The 16,392-nt window shown below is 38.9% G+C and overlaps 1 protein-coding gene across 5 annotated transcripts; it reads right to left on the bottom strand.

Annotated features, from left to right (window-relative positions):
* Nucleotides 7,692-15,546, bottom strand: LOC109719061 (CBL-interacting protein kinase 32). 5 transcript variants are annotated; one of them, XM_020245571.1, is made up of 15 exons: nucleotides 15,233-15,546; nucleotides 14,281-14,543; nucleotides 13,432-13,494; nucleotides 11,192-11,263; nucleotides 11,000-11,107; nucleotides 10,828-10,908; nucleotides 10,055-10,108; nucleotides 9,815-9,940; nucleotides 9,645-9,734; nucleotides 9,242-9,397; nucleotides 9,048-9,158; nucleotides 8,723-8,836; nucleotides 8,522-8,578; nucleotides 8,365-8,439; nucleotides 7,692-8,122 (listed from the first exon to the last, which is right to left on the bottom strand). In XM_020245571.1, exons 2-15 carry the CDS (start codon nucleotides 14,452-14,454, stop codon nucleotides 8,045-8,047), a joined length of 1,359 nt encoding a protein of 452 aa, XP_020101160.1. In that variant the 5' UTR covers nucleotides 14,455-14,543; nucleotides 15,233-15,546; the 3' UTR covers nucleotides 7,692-8,044. The 5 variants fall into 5 exon arrangements, with proteins under 5 accessions (XP_020101160.1, XP_020101161.1, XP_020101163.1 ...); XM_020245572.1 differs by lacking the exon at nucleotides 15,233-15,546 and adding an exon at nucleotides 15,045-15,221; XM_020245574.1 differs by lacking the exon at nucleotides 14,281-14,543 and having other exon boundaries at nucleotides 15,233-15,545.

Below are 16,392 nucleotides of genomic sequence, written 5' to 3'. Positions count from 1 at the left end.
GAAAAAGGTAAAGGTATTCTACCCACTCCGTTTAGAATGCATGATATAGATGAAGAGCATATCTCACCATGGAGCAATCGAACTTTTAATCAACATCAGCACTTACCGTACCCTCGGTTGGATTTTGCTTACTTTGATGGAGAGGATCCCAGAAGTTGGATCGAAAATTGCGAACAATACTTCGAATTATACCAAATACCGCAACATCAGTGGTTGAGTGTAGCCACCATGTATCTAACAGGCAAGGCAAGAACATGGAAGCAGGGCTATTTCGTCAACAAGCAAACTCTTTCTTGGGACGAGTTTGTTGAAGCAGTGTGTAGGCGATTTGCACAAGTGGGAGAAAGGTATCTGATCTGGGAGTTCACTAATTTGAAACACATCGGAACATGCGAAAGGTATCAAGAGAAGTTTGAAGAGTTAAAGGTACCAACTGCTTTATTATAACCCACACTTAACCGAAGAATATTTTATCGCGTGTTACATTAATGGACTCAAGGAAGAACTAGTTCATTTCATGGATATTGCACATCCGAATACATTGGAGGAGGCGTATGAACAAGCACAGCTACACGAGAAGGCCATAGCTGCACTTAGTAGGAAAAGTAAGTACACGAGAAGGCCATAGCTGCACTTAGTAGGAAAAGTAAGTACTTGCCCAAAGGGTCGGGGGGCCCATACCCAACAGCATCATTTCGAAGCAACACAGGAAATGGGGTTAACAAGAGCGGCGAAAATTTGAAACCTCAGTACCAAACAACTCAAAGAAACCAGATCAATCACAATCCAATAAGTAGGCAGCTAATAGAGCAAAGAAGGGCAGCAGGGCTTTGCTTCAAGTGTGGAGAAAGGTATCACCCAGGGCACGTGTGCAACAGCAAATCACTAAACACCCTGCAAGCCTCACATGAAGTTATTGAAGTCTACGACGAAGATTGCTTACAAGAAGAAGTGGGTGCAGAAGCTATAGGAGGGGAAGAGCCAAGGGATGAAATTATACCTGACAACGAGGAGGCGCGAGAAATCAGCGTGTCAGTACATGTGTTGAGTGGAGAAAGACCGCAGGACACTATTAAGATCAGAGGGGAAGCGAAGAATAAAATACTGACCTTGTTGATAGATACAGGAAGCACGCACAGCTTCATTGACCTTCAGGTGGCAAAAGGGATTGGGGCGAAGATGGAAGCCGCCTCGCCATTGGTGGTTACTATAGCAGATGGACATAAGATGTTAAGCAAGCTCAAATGTCCGGGATTTTCATGGGTCATGCAAGGGCACGAATTCGTGGCAGATTTACGGGTGATTCGGATTGAAGGAGTTAGCATTGTGTTGGGAATTGACCGGCTTAAGTCTTATGGAAAGGTGACCTTCGACTTCCTATCCAATTCGGTTACCATCATGAAGGACGGGCAGAGATTGGAGTTGAAAGGGATTGAGGAAGGGGCGAAGCTGAAGTTGATTACTGCAGCCTAATGGAAACAGGAAATGAGCACCGGGGAGTGTTATTTACTGAGCCATCAAATTATATCCGACGATCCCAAAGCCGAATCCGTGATTCACCCTGACATTCAACAGGTGCTGAATCAATACCCCGATGTATTCGAAGAGCCAAAAGGGATGCCCCCAACCAGGGTCCAAGATCACACGATTGTGCTTCAACCTAATACCGCCCCGATTAATGTGAGACCATATAGGTATTCGCACGAACAGAAAGAGGAGCTTGAGAAACAGATCAGAGAATTGTTGAGTAACTCAATAATACAGAGGAGTAACAGCCCGTTCGCCTCGCCGGCCTTGCTGGTAAAGAAGAAGGATGGAAGCTGGCGCATGTGCATTGATTATCGGCAGTTGAATAAATCCACTGTTAAAGATAAATTCCCCATTCCGCTAATCGACAATTTGTTAGATGAATTGGGAGGCTCGACTCATTTCTCCAAGATAGACCTACGATCCGGATACCACCAGATCCGAATGAACCCAGCGGACATTCCTAAGACAGCATTCCGAACTCATCAAGGACATTACGAGTTTCGTGTAATGCCTTTTGGTCTCACCAATGCTCCCGCAACCTTTCAAGCAATCATGAACTGTACGTTTGAACCTTATCTACGAAAATTTATTTTGGTACTCTTTGATGATATACTAATCTATAGCAAAGGGTTGGAGGAGCATGTGAGGCATTTGTGCATCACACTAGATGAGTTGAGGAAACACAGGTTCTACGCCAAGAGGAGCAAGTGCTACTTTGGGCAAGATAAGGTGGAGTACCTCGGACACATTATATCTGCCGAAGGGGTCGCTACGGACCCTTCAAAGATTGAAGCAATGACGAGGTGGCCGATACCCAGATCTGTTAAGGAGCTTCGTGGGTTCTTGGGTCTCACAGGGTACTATAGGAAGTTCATCAGAGGGTACGGGACGATTAGCAAGCCTTTAACCGAGTTGTTAAAGAAGGATCAGTTTCACTGGGGCAAGGATGCCCAATCAGCGTTCGAGGAGTTGAAAGAGGCAATGGTTAGTGCTCCGGTTTTGGCCATGCCAGATTTTGAAAAGCCTTTCACAGTAGAGGTGGATGCATGTGGCACGGGAATAGGCGCAGTACTATCACAAGAAGGGAGGCCGATAGCATATCTGAGCAAGGCAATTGGCGGAAAGCACATTGGGTTATCGACGTATGAAAAAGAATTTTTGGCGATACTCATGGCGGTACAAAAATGGAGGCATTACTTGAATACAAACATTTTTGTGATAAAAACAGATCACAAAAGTTTGAAACATCTCCTGGAGCAAAAGATATCGACGCCGATGCAACAAAAGGGTATGCTGAAGTTGATGGGGCTTAATTACTCTATACAGTATAAGAAGGGAAGAGAGAACGCAGCAGCGGATGCACTATCCAGGAGAGGAGAAACAGAAGGGGAATCGTTAGCTATCACGGCAGCAATTCCAACCTGGGTAGAAGAGGTGGTGGAAAGTTATTCGGGAGATAAACATTGTGAGAAGATAATAAACGAATTAATCCTGCAGCACCACCGCAAGGGGAGTATCTTTTGGCCATGGATTGTTACGCACCAGAACAAGTTATACATTGGAGAGTCGGGCCTTTAAGAAAATGGATTTTAGATCAGATGCACAATTCAGGCCTTGGAGGCCACTCGGGCATACAAAATACTTACCGAAGGGTTAAACAGCATTTTTTTTTGCTCGGTTAAAGAAGGAAGTAGATGATTGGGTTAAGACTGTACGATCTGCGCCCACAACAAGTGGATGGATCCCCATATGCTGGTTACTGCAGCCCTACTAATTCCTTACCAGGTTTGGAGGATATAAAGCCTGGATTTCATAGAAGCCTTGCCTAAATCACAAGGTCGAGACCACGATAATGGTGGTGGTTGATCGACTCACAAAATACGCACACTTCATATCTTTGAGCATCCGTTTTCGGCTTCAGATGTGGCAAAGCTTTCATGAACACCAATTATAGGCTTCACGGATCCCAAAAAGAATAATTTCCGACAGGAGACAAAATCTTTGTGATTCAATTTTGGAAGGAGCTTTTTCAGCAATGGAACGAAGCTCCACATGAGTTCCGCGTATCATCCAGAAACCGACGGCCAAACCGAGAGGGTTAACAGATGTCTAGAGACATATTTAAGATGCATGTGTTTCCAACATCCCAAGAAATGGCATTCGTGGCTAGCTCTGGCAGAATGGTGGTATAATACCAGTTTTCACTCGGCAATAGCATGACCCCGTATGAGGCGCTCTATGGAAACCACCCCAAACATTGGTGGCCGCCGCCGTAGACACGGTACCTCTCAGGAGCTGAAGATGGGTAAGGGACAGAGAGCAACTGACTCGAGAGCTAAAGAGATCGATTACATGTGGCCCAAAAACAGAATGAAACAGCAAGAGGACAAACACAGGAAGGAGAAAGAGTACTCGTGGGGGACTGGGTTTACCTGAAACTACAGCCCTACAGGCAAACCACGGTGGCACTAAGAGAGAAACCTGAAGCTTTCAGCGCGTTTTTGGGTCCATTCAAGATACTAGAGCGCATCGGGCCAGTGGCATACAAGTTATAGTTACCGGAGGTCAAGAATCCATCCAGTATTCCTATATTTCCTTACTTAAGAAGAGCCCCCCGCTTCATTCAGGCATCTCCGACAGCGCCCCTCTGTGAGAAGAGAAAGATTGAGAGCCGAACCAGAGAAAACATTAGAGAGGAGGACGTGTGGAGGCGCGGAGGCAGAGTCACGACCGAAATCTTGGTAAAATGGGCATATCTTCCAGAGAACTCGCAACATGGGAGGATCCAGGTTTCTCAAAGCCAATATCCATCTTTGATCCTGAGGACAAGGATCGACTCAAGTAGAGGGATTGTTGCACCTGCCAAGTAGAAAGAAGGAGTTAGTAGCAACAGTAGAGGATATAGTCAGAATAATAAGAGAGGAGAAGGACGTAACTTCTTCTTCTCTGTCCGGTTCCAGGAGGTGTGCCGGCCTCGCAAGGATCGGCGGTAGGAGAGAGGCGTAGGAAGAAGAAGGAGGACTTAGGAAGAGGTAGTAGGAAAGGGGCAATCCGACAGGAGTGAAGAGGTGGTGGAAGCGACCCAGCTTCCAGATTATTCTGATGGAGCGGCCTGGGGCGGATGCGGGCAGTCGAGAGGTCGCGATCCGATACTCTCAAGAAGCGGGCAGGGAAGCCCATGTTATGTTGGGCCCGAGAGGAGTCTAGAGTCCAGTTAGCGTTTAGGGTTTTCTTCAGATTGCAAATAAGAGGTAGCGTGTAATAGGAATTAAAAAAGGAAATGAAATTAATGCTTTCTTTCTCACTTCATCTCCCTCTGCTTCTATTCTCTACTCTGTCTCTTCTTACATCTGATCTTTCCTTCTCTCTCTCATTCTTATCACTTTCTCATCTTAATCGCGACTTGAATACGCCATTCATCCTCACCACCACACGGCCTCAGAGCAATCTCATCATCGCGGTTGCGGATCGTCCGGATGCCAACAGTTGAATCACCGCAATACAAAATCAAAATATTTTTTCTTATTGGGTGGTCTACAATGCTTAAAAGAATAAAAGGCCTACATATTAAAAATCATATATATAGGAAAGAGAGAGAGAGAGAGGAGAGAGAGAGAGAGAGAGTTCAGCTACTACACTATTGATAGTATCAGGCTCTTGTACTATTAAGTTTCTACCGTTAGATCTACCTTTATCATATTCCACCGTTAGTTTACTATTCAACCAACCATCCACTCAAACCTAGAGAACCACTATCACCTAACACACAATCCTTTCATCCAACGGTGAAAACTCGATAGTACACAACCGCTTGTACTATCGATAGTATAGTGATAGAGTCCGCTACAATATTCTTATGAGTACGTTTGCCCTCATACTCATAAGCCATTTTTAATGATAGAGCTTCGGAATTGACGATCCATACCGTTAAACATTATCTAGAACATTTAAAACTTCAATCAAAAATTTTATAATTTTTCGATATCATTTACCATACGATCAAAAGTTCACAAATTGACAATTTTAATAGGTCGATATGGAATACTTACTAATTTAACGTGTAAAAAGAATGGAAGAATTGGAATAGGTTGAATTTTAATAAAAAATTCTATTCACTACTAGATAAAAATTAATAACTCCGATTTTAAAATGAAGGATCCGATCATCTATCTTTAGGACGTCGTTCGATTTTGACCGTTCATTTTATAGCCACTTGATGGACTTTATATGATTTCAAAAAATTACGAAATTTATTTTCTAGAAGTTTCAATACTCCTATATATATTTAACGGAAAGTATATAGCCATACTCATTATATATATATATATATGTATAATATTATATATATTATATATATATAATATTGGTATATATATATATATGTGTGTATATAATATATATATCTATATATAGTTATATATATATATATATATGTATATATATATATTATATATATATATATAATAATATATATATGAGTTCGGCTAGGATATTATCGATAACACCAAGCGTTTGATGCTATCAAATTTTCAACGTTAGATTTAACTCTGTAACTATTTTTATTCGTTAGATTATACTATTAAATCAATAACTTACTCAACCCTAAGGGCCCACATCATCCTAATCGTACATTTCTTTATCGAAAAGCCGAAACTTAATAGAGCCAATAGCTTGGTGCTATTGATAGTATTCGCGGCCTAATTCATAATATATATAATATATATATGATGAGAGAGAGAAGAAGAGAGAAAAGAGTGAGGCTACTATGCTATCGAAGGCACGGAGCCTTCCGTGCTTCCAGCTCGTTTTCGATGTTCCGATTTTCAAATCGTCGATCGCTCCGTTAAACCTTGATCTAGAGTATTTGAGATACTAAGAAAAAATTTATTATTTTTCGATATTATTTGCCTAGTGATCGAATGGGCTCAAAATCAATAAATTTCAATGGCCGTAGTGAGCCGTTTGCAAGTTTAACGGTGTAGGAATAATCCAAATCACGTAAAATTTTGATAGAAAATTCTTTATACTATATAAAACAAGATCAATATCTTTGATTTAAAAATTTTAATGTCATATTATTACATTTTGTAAGATTTTTTTTTCAGCCGTTGATTTTGAGTCCTTCGTTCACTAGGCAAATGATATCGTAAAATCATAAAATTTATTTTCTAAATACTTCAAATACTCTAATCAAGTTTAACGGAGCCGATCGACGATTCGAAAGTTGCAACATCGAAAACGAGCTGGAAGCACGAGGCTCCGTGCTTCCGATAGCAAGTAGCTTTTCTCTCTCCTCTCTCCAATGTTCCTCCATCATCGTCACAATCACTCTCTTCATCTCTCTCTCTCTCTCTATATATATATATATATATATATATATATATATATATATATATTAAATTTCGTAATAAAAATTTAATTAATTTGAATTATTCTATAAATTTGAAACAAGCAAATGCCTCATTTTTGTATTACTGTTGGCTTAAAGTGGTAAGCATCTTGCTTTACGGCAGGAGATCAGATTAGATGGAGTCATGTTTGAAGTTGCGTCAGTCTGATTGAGCCGAGTCATAATCGAGATCTATGAGCATTATATCTATATGCTTGAAGGGGCCCGTTTGGTTAGATGTAATTATAAATGAAGTGTAATTGGAGATGCATGCAGTTGTAAATGTAACAGTTGCAATTACATGCATCCTGTTTGATTGGATGTAGTAGAAAATATTATAATTATAAATAATTTGTTTGATCGAATGCAATTGAGAAATAATTTTTAAAATTTTATTGTTTTATATATATGATGATGAGATAAGCTTATCTTTTGTTTAGTTAAAAAATAATTAAAGAGGTAAGCTTATCATTTGTTTAAAGTTAATATCTCCAATTGCTGCTGCAGTTAGAACTACGGCCGATTTGAACATAATTCCAATTGCTACAATTGGACCTCCTCCTGTAGTTCCTATTGCAACAGAAATAAATACATCAAACCAAACGCCAAATTTGTACTTGCATGTAGTTACAACTGCCGTGCAGTTACAACTACATGCAACCAAATGACCCCTAAGTGAATTAATTACGTATTTCTAACAATCCGAACTTCTAAAATTAATGGTTAGCGCCGATGATCCGAAAAATCATGACTGGTACTTTCCATCCTCATAAAAGCACAATAGCAGCTCCACTAATAAACAAATACTGCAAAGAGTCCTCATACTAGATATTCATACAGTAGAGACATTTACAAGCATACAGACTAGCGCAAAGTCTACAGCTTCCTCTAGTTTCAGGGAAGCATTAAAGAGAAAAGAAGCTGCTACTCTGTCCTACATTTACAACAGAAATCTTCAATAGAACGAAAAAATGCGGCACCAGAGAAAACATTATGGCCAATACACTGCAAACCAACTAACCAACAGCCTGTTCCTAGTAAAAAAGAAAAAAAGGCGGACGAAAAGATATTAACATAATTTTGGCACAAAAGGGATTTGTGGCGTCCACTACGGAGCGAGTCATCCTAAGAAGTTCGCTCGTGCGGATCGTCTTCTGATATCCACACAACATCTTTTAGGCTGTTCGAGAGATTCTTGTAGAACTGCAGTAACGAAGGTTATTTACGGTTATTAAGTCACCGAAAATTATAGAAACAAACTCATAGCACAAGAAATGGTAGGCTCATGAATTCTGAGCATTTTTTTTTTTTAATTTTGCAAATCCTACCTGGTTTGATGGTTTTAAGTCATTCACTAGTAACTACATTTAGTAGGATAAATCGAACAGTAAAATATCAATCTCATAGTAGATGATATCGATTCGTCTTCTTGACTCCGTATTTACCTTGTGAAATTCCAGCGTATCTCCTTTGGTTTTCCGAACTTCAACCATATGCAAAGAGGGTGCAACTTGAAATACCTGCAGAATATTGGTTAACAAATGTCAGCGTCAATCGAATTAACTAATCGCAGCATTCGAATAAATAGAAATTCCACAGGACCTCTGTTGCGACATTGAGATTCCCCTTTCTTCCTGCTTTCATATTTTCCAGCTTCATCTGGTCAAGAGAAGGAAAAGCTCAAACACTTAGTCGAGCGTCGATCCATGTAAGCTTTTGGGTTAAAAAAAAAAGGGAAAAAGAGAGGTAATATATCTCACAGTATGGAAATAGTTGTGATTACTAATTTTATGCGTGACCTACCTTGTAATTTTTCTTTTGGATGTCGAAGCCCAGTGGCTTTGCAGCTTCTTCGATCTTGTTAATGATTTCTTTTGCCGGACATTTGGATGTAAACCTGGTTTCCCTCTTGAATTCCTGGCATCGATAAGAAGACAAAACTAGTGCAAATCTAAAAAACTATTTTCCAGAACCAACAAAACAAACACATATCATTCATGAAAGTAAAATTACTTTGCCGAGAAAGAAGAAACACAAGAAAATTTCGACAAAATGGTGACTTGGAACATAAGCTTCAATTAATTATCACATAAAACGATTTTGCCGAATGCTAATACTGCCTTTATACCTGCTCCGAGTCGAACAAATTTGCAAGATTGAGTCCTTTTGACATTGAAATAAGTTCAAATGCATTCATTGCTGCTGGTTGTTCTTCCTTTTTCTCTGTCACATGGTGTTCCTGCAACAGATAAGACAGACAGTAAGAAACCCTCTAGAAGAGTCCAAGAGGAAGATTACATCAGGCATTGTAAAACTTTTTACTATAATTGGCATTGAAGCGCGTCTTCGACTCACTTCAGAGTCCCTGAACGCAGCATCCACATCATCCAAATTCGCATCGTAATTTTCCTCGAACACTGGGGGCTTATACCCTTTCTTGAACCATTCGTCCTCTAATATCTCAGGGACTGTTATTCGCTGCAAGAAATCATAAATTCAAGGTCAAATATAAATTACAGGTAAGTCTCATAGAACATAACATCGAAAACTAGGACAGTTGTTCCGAGTTATCATAGAATAAACCAATTACAATGAATTACACCAAGCTACAATTTAGTAGTGTTTGGCAGAATAAGGGAAATTACTCGACGCTCGTTACTGTCCCCGAAAAACACAAGACTTTTGGAGTGGTGTCTAAAGAAGCAATTTTACTACATGAACTCACCGTCACAGGGTTTGGATCGAGGATTCTTGTTAATAACTTCCTGGCACCAAAAGATATCCAAGACGGAGATGTAAATTCGGCATGTGAAATCTGCATAATAGAAAGTTTGTTAAATTATGTTGAGCATGTCAGGTCATGCCGGTTCCCCTAAACATAGTAAAATTGCTCACTTTCTTATACAAGGTCATAAGATTAGAATCCTCAAAAGGCAAGTACCCTGCTAGCAGCACAAACAGAATGACCCCACATGACCATAAGTCTGCAGTTGCACCATCGTAGCCTCTGTCCTCGAGAACCTGCCAGAAGAAAATTAATTTAGTTTGTAATTTCTTTTTTTTTTATAACTATTATAAAAATGAGCGGAATGGGTGCTCTGGCAGGGAATTGAGTTACGGAACAGAAATCCGCACCTCTGGAGCAACGTAATTTGGAGTTCCACAAGTCGTGTGAAGCAGGCCGTCATCCTGCAGAAATTACCATTACAGCTATTGGGACTCGAGTTTACAATTTCGGGAATTGGCAATGGGAGGTAATTTTACGTAGCTTCTGACCAGGACGCAACTTGGATTTCTTACGCTTCGTTGAGAACTGACTGATTTTTTAATCTTTGATAGTGAGGCTTAGGAAAATCTAGAAATAATTTAGTAGTGGTAGCAACTACTATGCATAAATAAGCGAATTTGCAACGTTGCATAATACGTAGAAATAGCAGAAAACAATGCAGAAAGAATCCGGACGCTCATTCTGGTACCTTTGATGTGTTTCACTCGGTGAAACTAAGTATTTAAAAGATGGTTTCCCGCGTACTAATTTTGAATGTGATGAACAACCATGAATTTACAATTAGTATAAACACTTTCAATGATGGATTTTAAGGGAGGGGGTGAAAAAGCAATATTATGAGGAACCATAGCCACAGCTAAGAAATTTGCTCGCATCTTATGTTTTAGATAAGAGCATATAAAGCACGAAGACAATTAATACTTCATTAAGACATCTGCACCTAATAATCGCAGAGATGCTGAAGCCAATATCGATGTAATTATGAATCAGTTGCCAAAAATCTCAGAGTCGGAAAAAGTATTTTATCTTTATATTCTTGGAAATATTTAGATCAAAAAAGCCCTTCAAAATGTATACATCTACACAAAGTTCTTAAGCGAGCTAAGCTTTGCATACTTACCCTGACTTGCTGAGAAAGCGCACTCAATCCAAAATCAGAAACTTTCAGGTTTCCATATGCATCAAGCAGTAGATTTTCCGGCTGCATATGTCAGAACTTATTATCAATCTTATGTTATTAATTTGATAAATCAAGTGTTATTTAGGCGGCGCAAAAATTAAGTTATTTTAACCTTTAAGTCACGGTGGAAGACGCCCCTGCTATGGCAATAATCAACGGCATTAATTAGCTGCTGGAAGTACCTCCTCGCTTCATCCTCCCTCATGCGGCCATGATTAACCTTCATAGTCGAAAGCTCTCTTTTCGTAACTAAATCCGACGAAAGAGGCACAGATTGAAGTTTAAACTTCTAAATTCTACTTACTATTTTGTCAAAGAGCTCTCCTCCGGTGACGAATTCAAGTACTATGAAGATTTTTGTTTTGCTTCCCATCACCTAAACAAGTGAAAAAAAAAGTTATTTGAAAAGAAGACAGCAGTCAATATCGCTAGAATAGAAAAAAAAAAAGAAAAAAAAAGAAAAAAAAAAAGAAAGGAAAGTGTAACGCCCCCAATAGTCCCACATCGGATGGGATACTGATTCCGATCAGTTTATATGAGACCTACACGCTAGTAATAATAACTAGGCTTAAGCATTTTGGGCCGGTAGTTAGGCCCAACGAGTTATTGTTGCTAGCGGGTCGGGTCGTTGCAATTGGTATTAGAGCCGAATACCAGCCGGAAGTGTAAGAACTAAGTGCTATACGGGGCAAAGTGCTACACCAACGGATTTGGTGGGAGCCACCTCTTGAACCCGTAGGAGCCACCTCTAGAATCTCACATCGCCTGGTAATGGTCTGTCTGTCTGTAATCTGGTTTGGACCCGACGAGGACGTCAGGGTCTAAACAGGAGGAGTTTGTAACGCTCCCAATAGTCCCACATCGGATGGGATATTGATTTCGATCAGTTTATATGAGGCCTATGCGCTAGTAATAATAACTGGGCTTAAGCATTTTGGGTCGGTGGTTGGGCCCAACGAGTTATTGTTGCTCGCGGGTCGGGTCGTTGCAATAACTTTTGTAACGCTCCCAATAGTCCCACATCGGATGGGATATTGATTTCGATCAGTTTATATGAGGCCTATGCGCTAGTAATAATAACTGGGCTTAAGTATTTTTGCGGGACAAAGTGCTACACCAACGGGTTTGGTGGGAGCCACCTCTTGAACCCGTAGGAGCCACCTCTAGAATCTCACATCGCCTGGTAATGGTCCTGGTTTGTCTGTCTGTGATCTGGTTTGGACCCGACGAGGACGTCAGGGTCTAAACAGGGGGAGTTTGTAACGCCCCCAATAGTCCCACATCGGATGGGATACTGATTCCGATCAGTTTATATGAGACCTACACGCTAGTAATAATAACTAGGCTTAAGCATTTTGGGCCGGTGGTTAGGCCCAACGAGTTATTGTTGCTAGCGGGTCGGGTCGTTGCAGAAAGTTAATAGAATGTGACATATTACTAATATTTACCAAAGTTTTGTTACCCATAACATGTAATTGAAGCAAAACAAAAAAAAAACATGCTCTCTTACAGTCAGAAAGTACACTTTAGGCATAACAAGTAATGACCAGAAAGAAACAGATTGTTATACAAAGTAATATTTTAATTACGTATTAGTAAAATATACAAAATAAGTAATTAGTGAAATATAAAAACATACATAAACATTTTGAAATAGGTATGTGATCTTCACAAGTTTTGATTCCGCTACCTAGCCTTACAGTAATTGTAGCATTTCTTTGTTTTTACAGTTTATTCTGCAATGTAACAGAACATTCTGTAACTTTAGTAAAAACCAAAAATTTCAAAGGTCGTGTATTCGACATAACTTATCTCAAACACACTAAAGCACAAAACATAAATTATAGAAACATATACAAGAAGTTTATGGGTCCGACATATATCCTTTGAACCAATCATCGCTCATGAATATTATTTGTCAATGACCTACTACTGTTTAGTGGAATACTTGGAATGGTCTTAGGCATTGTCAAATTCAATAAAGTGCATAGTTGTTCACCATACTCAGTGGAAAGAATCCAAATTTCAATTCTTTACAATCATGCCTTCAATTTATTTTGCAAACCTTTTTTCTTGGTGAAGCATTATGATGTGTACATGGATATGTATATTTTTTTGTAATCTATGGCCCAGAACTAGTTTTTATAGTAAATAATGGAGTTGATGCAATGGAACTGAAAACAACCCATATTAAAAAGAAACAAAAACAAAATTATAATTCTGCTACCCACCAAACTCTCCATTTTTGGTGTGCCTACCAACTAGCAATGGCGGGTAGGGTGGGTCTGGAAAAACCAAGAAATCAAAAGTCGAGAATTGAACATATATTGGCAAGCATAGTTTATACGTTACAAACAGCCACCAAGAAACAACAACCACAAAAGGCATCCGTCGCATATTTTGGTAAAAAAGTAAAAATTTCGGGCCCCAACTCCTTTCCACCCTTCTTGGAAAGTGATAATTACCTACCGACTTACAACAGTAAAAACACAAGAACTAGAAGAGAAGCCCAAAGAAAAGAAGAATTAGGCGCTCGAAGATTACCTCATATATGCGAACGACGTTAGGATGCTTTATTAACTTCATTGTGGCGATCTCCCGCTTAATCTGCAACAAACAATTAGATCGACATCTTAGCAAAGGTGGTTCCATTGAGCTTTTGATTAATTCTTAGAAAAATAGCTAGTAACATAGTAATGTACGATAGACAGCCAAAAAAAGAGAAAAAGAAACCAACAAGATAATTAGTCGAAATGGTGGAGTAAATAACTGAAAAAACATTTAGTTTAGAAATGAAAGTGACACTTTTTTTCCAGGTATTAAGTAAACAACTTGTTTGCTTTGACCTTTCAGCGAAATCTGACCCAAGATTGCGTTTAGCTTGCATATAAGCAACAGCAACTTTTAATAATTAAAAAACTATACTTGTTGGAGATCTAATCTCTCTGTTTGTCCTTTTATGAACCTTTCCTCTTCTTCTTCTTCTTCTTCTTCCATCTCAATAACTTTGGATTCCATCTCAATAAACTGGTCAAGAACTGCCAAATGCCCCATTCCCTCTGGATATTACTTTCAAAAGAGGGGAAAAGAATACTAACTTTCGAGCTGTGCAATTTTGACCAAGTGTGTAATTTTCAGTTCGGAAAAATCATGTTTCTATCTAAATGCCTAAGCTCGTAGAGAATGGTCGCCTCTACATTTGGACTAATTGTGGATTTTATAAAAACAACTTGTAGTAAATTAAATGAGAGTAGGATCCCAGAAAGATCGGAACTCAAAATCTCCAGCTCTGATACCTTCTTAAGTTACTAGATATTTAACATTTTGGATCAACCAAACATTTAAGCAATATATAAGCGCGGAATGCATTATGTTCGGAGAAATTAAGAACACCTGCTCGACCATTTTGTGCTTAAGAACCTTCTCCTTGTCAAGGATCTTGATAGCAACAGGTTCTCCTGTCTCGGTGTTCCGCGCAAACTTCACCTTCGCGAATGTTCCTTCCCCGATCGTCCGCCCTAGCTCATACTTCCCCACACGGCGCTTCACTTTGGCCGTACTACTCATTCTCCGCCGTATCTTCTTCTTAGTGTATTCAATACGCCTTTACAAGCCAATTTCGACACCGGAACTCGCGTAAAACCGAAAGATTAGGTCTAGAAGTTTCACAGATGAATGAATATCATTGTACAGGGAATGTTCATTTTATACAAAACTAGACTAAGATACTATACAAAACAATCTAATAACAACTAAAGAGAAAATGCAAGGAACATGTCAACAAATTACATATTTTAAAAGATTACTCTCATTCCATATGATACAAAAAATATATATATTTCCCTCTTTTGGCTGAAAAAGTATTTTCCGTCCATTTGATTTCTAAGAAAAATTACTTTTCTGGGGGAAAAAAAAAAGATTTCAAAGGTTTAGTGGAAAAGAATTTTTCATGAAAAAACTTTTTCCCCTAAAACTAATTTTTCGCACTTTTCCGAGGAACCAAATACCCACTAAAAGTTGCATAAATTGCAGAAGAGCTAACAATGGGTCCTAAATGGGGATAATAATAGAAGCCAAACCATATGCGTATTCATGGCATTTGTGAAAGAGGGGGGAATGTAAAACTAAGCCAACTAGTGTAAAGTGCTAATTATTACATGGAAGAGGAAGCTGTATGGGTTGATTTTAGAGCCTTAGCTTCAATCCTCTCTAACAGCAAAACTAAGAGCACTTATTAGAGAAGCAACAAAATCAAAAGAACAACAAAGTGGAATGTAAGAGAGAGAGAGAGAGAGAGAGAGCACAAAGCAAAAAAATAAAAATAAAAAAGAGAGGAGAAACCCACCTTTATAACAAAACCCAGAAAATGGGTTGGTAACAAACAGCTTTAGCAGAGTGAGCCTTTTTAAGCACCACAGATTTGGAATGTAACTGCTTTTGAAGTGCAAGCCAAAATAATAAATCAGCTACTTTGGCTTTTGGGAGCTGGAGGAGACCAAAAAATGATGATGGTGAAGATTACACAAGGGGAGGAGAAGAATGACAAAGCTTGGGATGTGAAGAAGAATCAGAGATGGTAGCGCAGACAAAAGGCAGGAAATTTATACCTATACATTATGCTTCCTAAACAAATATGCGTTTCAATGTTGAATGTGGGCTCTATCTGAATCGTCTTAAATTCTCCACATATTTTTTTTTATTTAAACCAAACTTAATTTTTTCTTTTTTTTTGTTTGGACAGAATTAATCATTATTGAGTGTGGGCTCCTCCCAACCTATCTCAGTCCTTCGCATATTTTTTTTTTTTTTTTTTTTTGAAACAAATGTTTCCCTTCTGAATTCTCCACACAAATTCAGANACTTTCTTCGACCGTTATCTTCTTTCTTTGATAAGATGAATTTTATCTATTATCGTCGTTTCTTCTATCTTTGTTTTCTCTTCTTTTATTATTATTATTTTTAATTATCCACTCATCGTATCGCATGAATTACTACACTAGTTAAAGTGGCTAATATAGAAGCAAGGTGTGGTGATGAATGATGCATGATCCAATTTTTCTATAATGAGTATGGTAGCATATTTGGGTTTTTTTTTGTAAATGACCCCTTGAAAAAATTTTATTTTAAAACTAGCTCCAACAAATTTATAATTACAAAAATAGTCCTATTCCTGCCACGCAAGTACCACGTGGGCGGGCTGGGTGGGCAAATTGAACATGGTGAATCATTCATCGTGTGATTCACCGTGTTTTATATTTATATTCCTTTTCTTCTCTTTTAGGGATGTCAACAGGTCGGGTCCGGATTCGGATTTTAGGTTTTTGGTCGGGTATAGATATGGGTATGGATTTTTAAAACCCGCCGGATTCAGATTCGGGTTCGAATTTTAATTTGGTTTTCGGATTTGGATTCGGATTTTTGAAAACCCAATCCAAATCCGACCCGTTGACATCCCTAAAATAGAAGAAAAGGAATATTAATATGAAACACGGTGAATCATTTACC

Source organism: Ananas comosus, linkage group 13, assembly GCF_001540865.1.
Source record: "Ananas comosus cultivar F153 linkage group 13, ASM154086v1, whole genome shotgun sequence".
Taxonomy (NCBI): domain Eukaryota; kingdom Viridiplantae; phylum Streptophyta; class Magnoliopsida; order Poales; family Bromeliaceae; genus Ananas; species Ananas comosus.
Note: the sequence above shows the minus strand (reverse complement) of the source record. Positions and strands in the feature narration are given on the sequence as shown.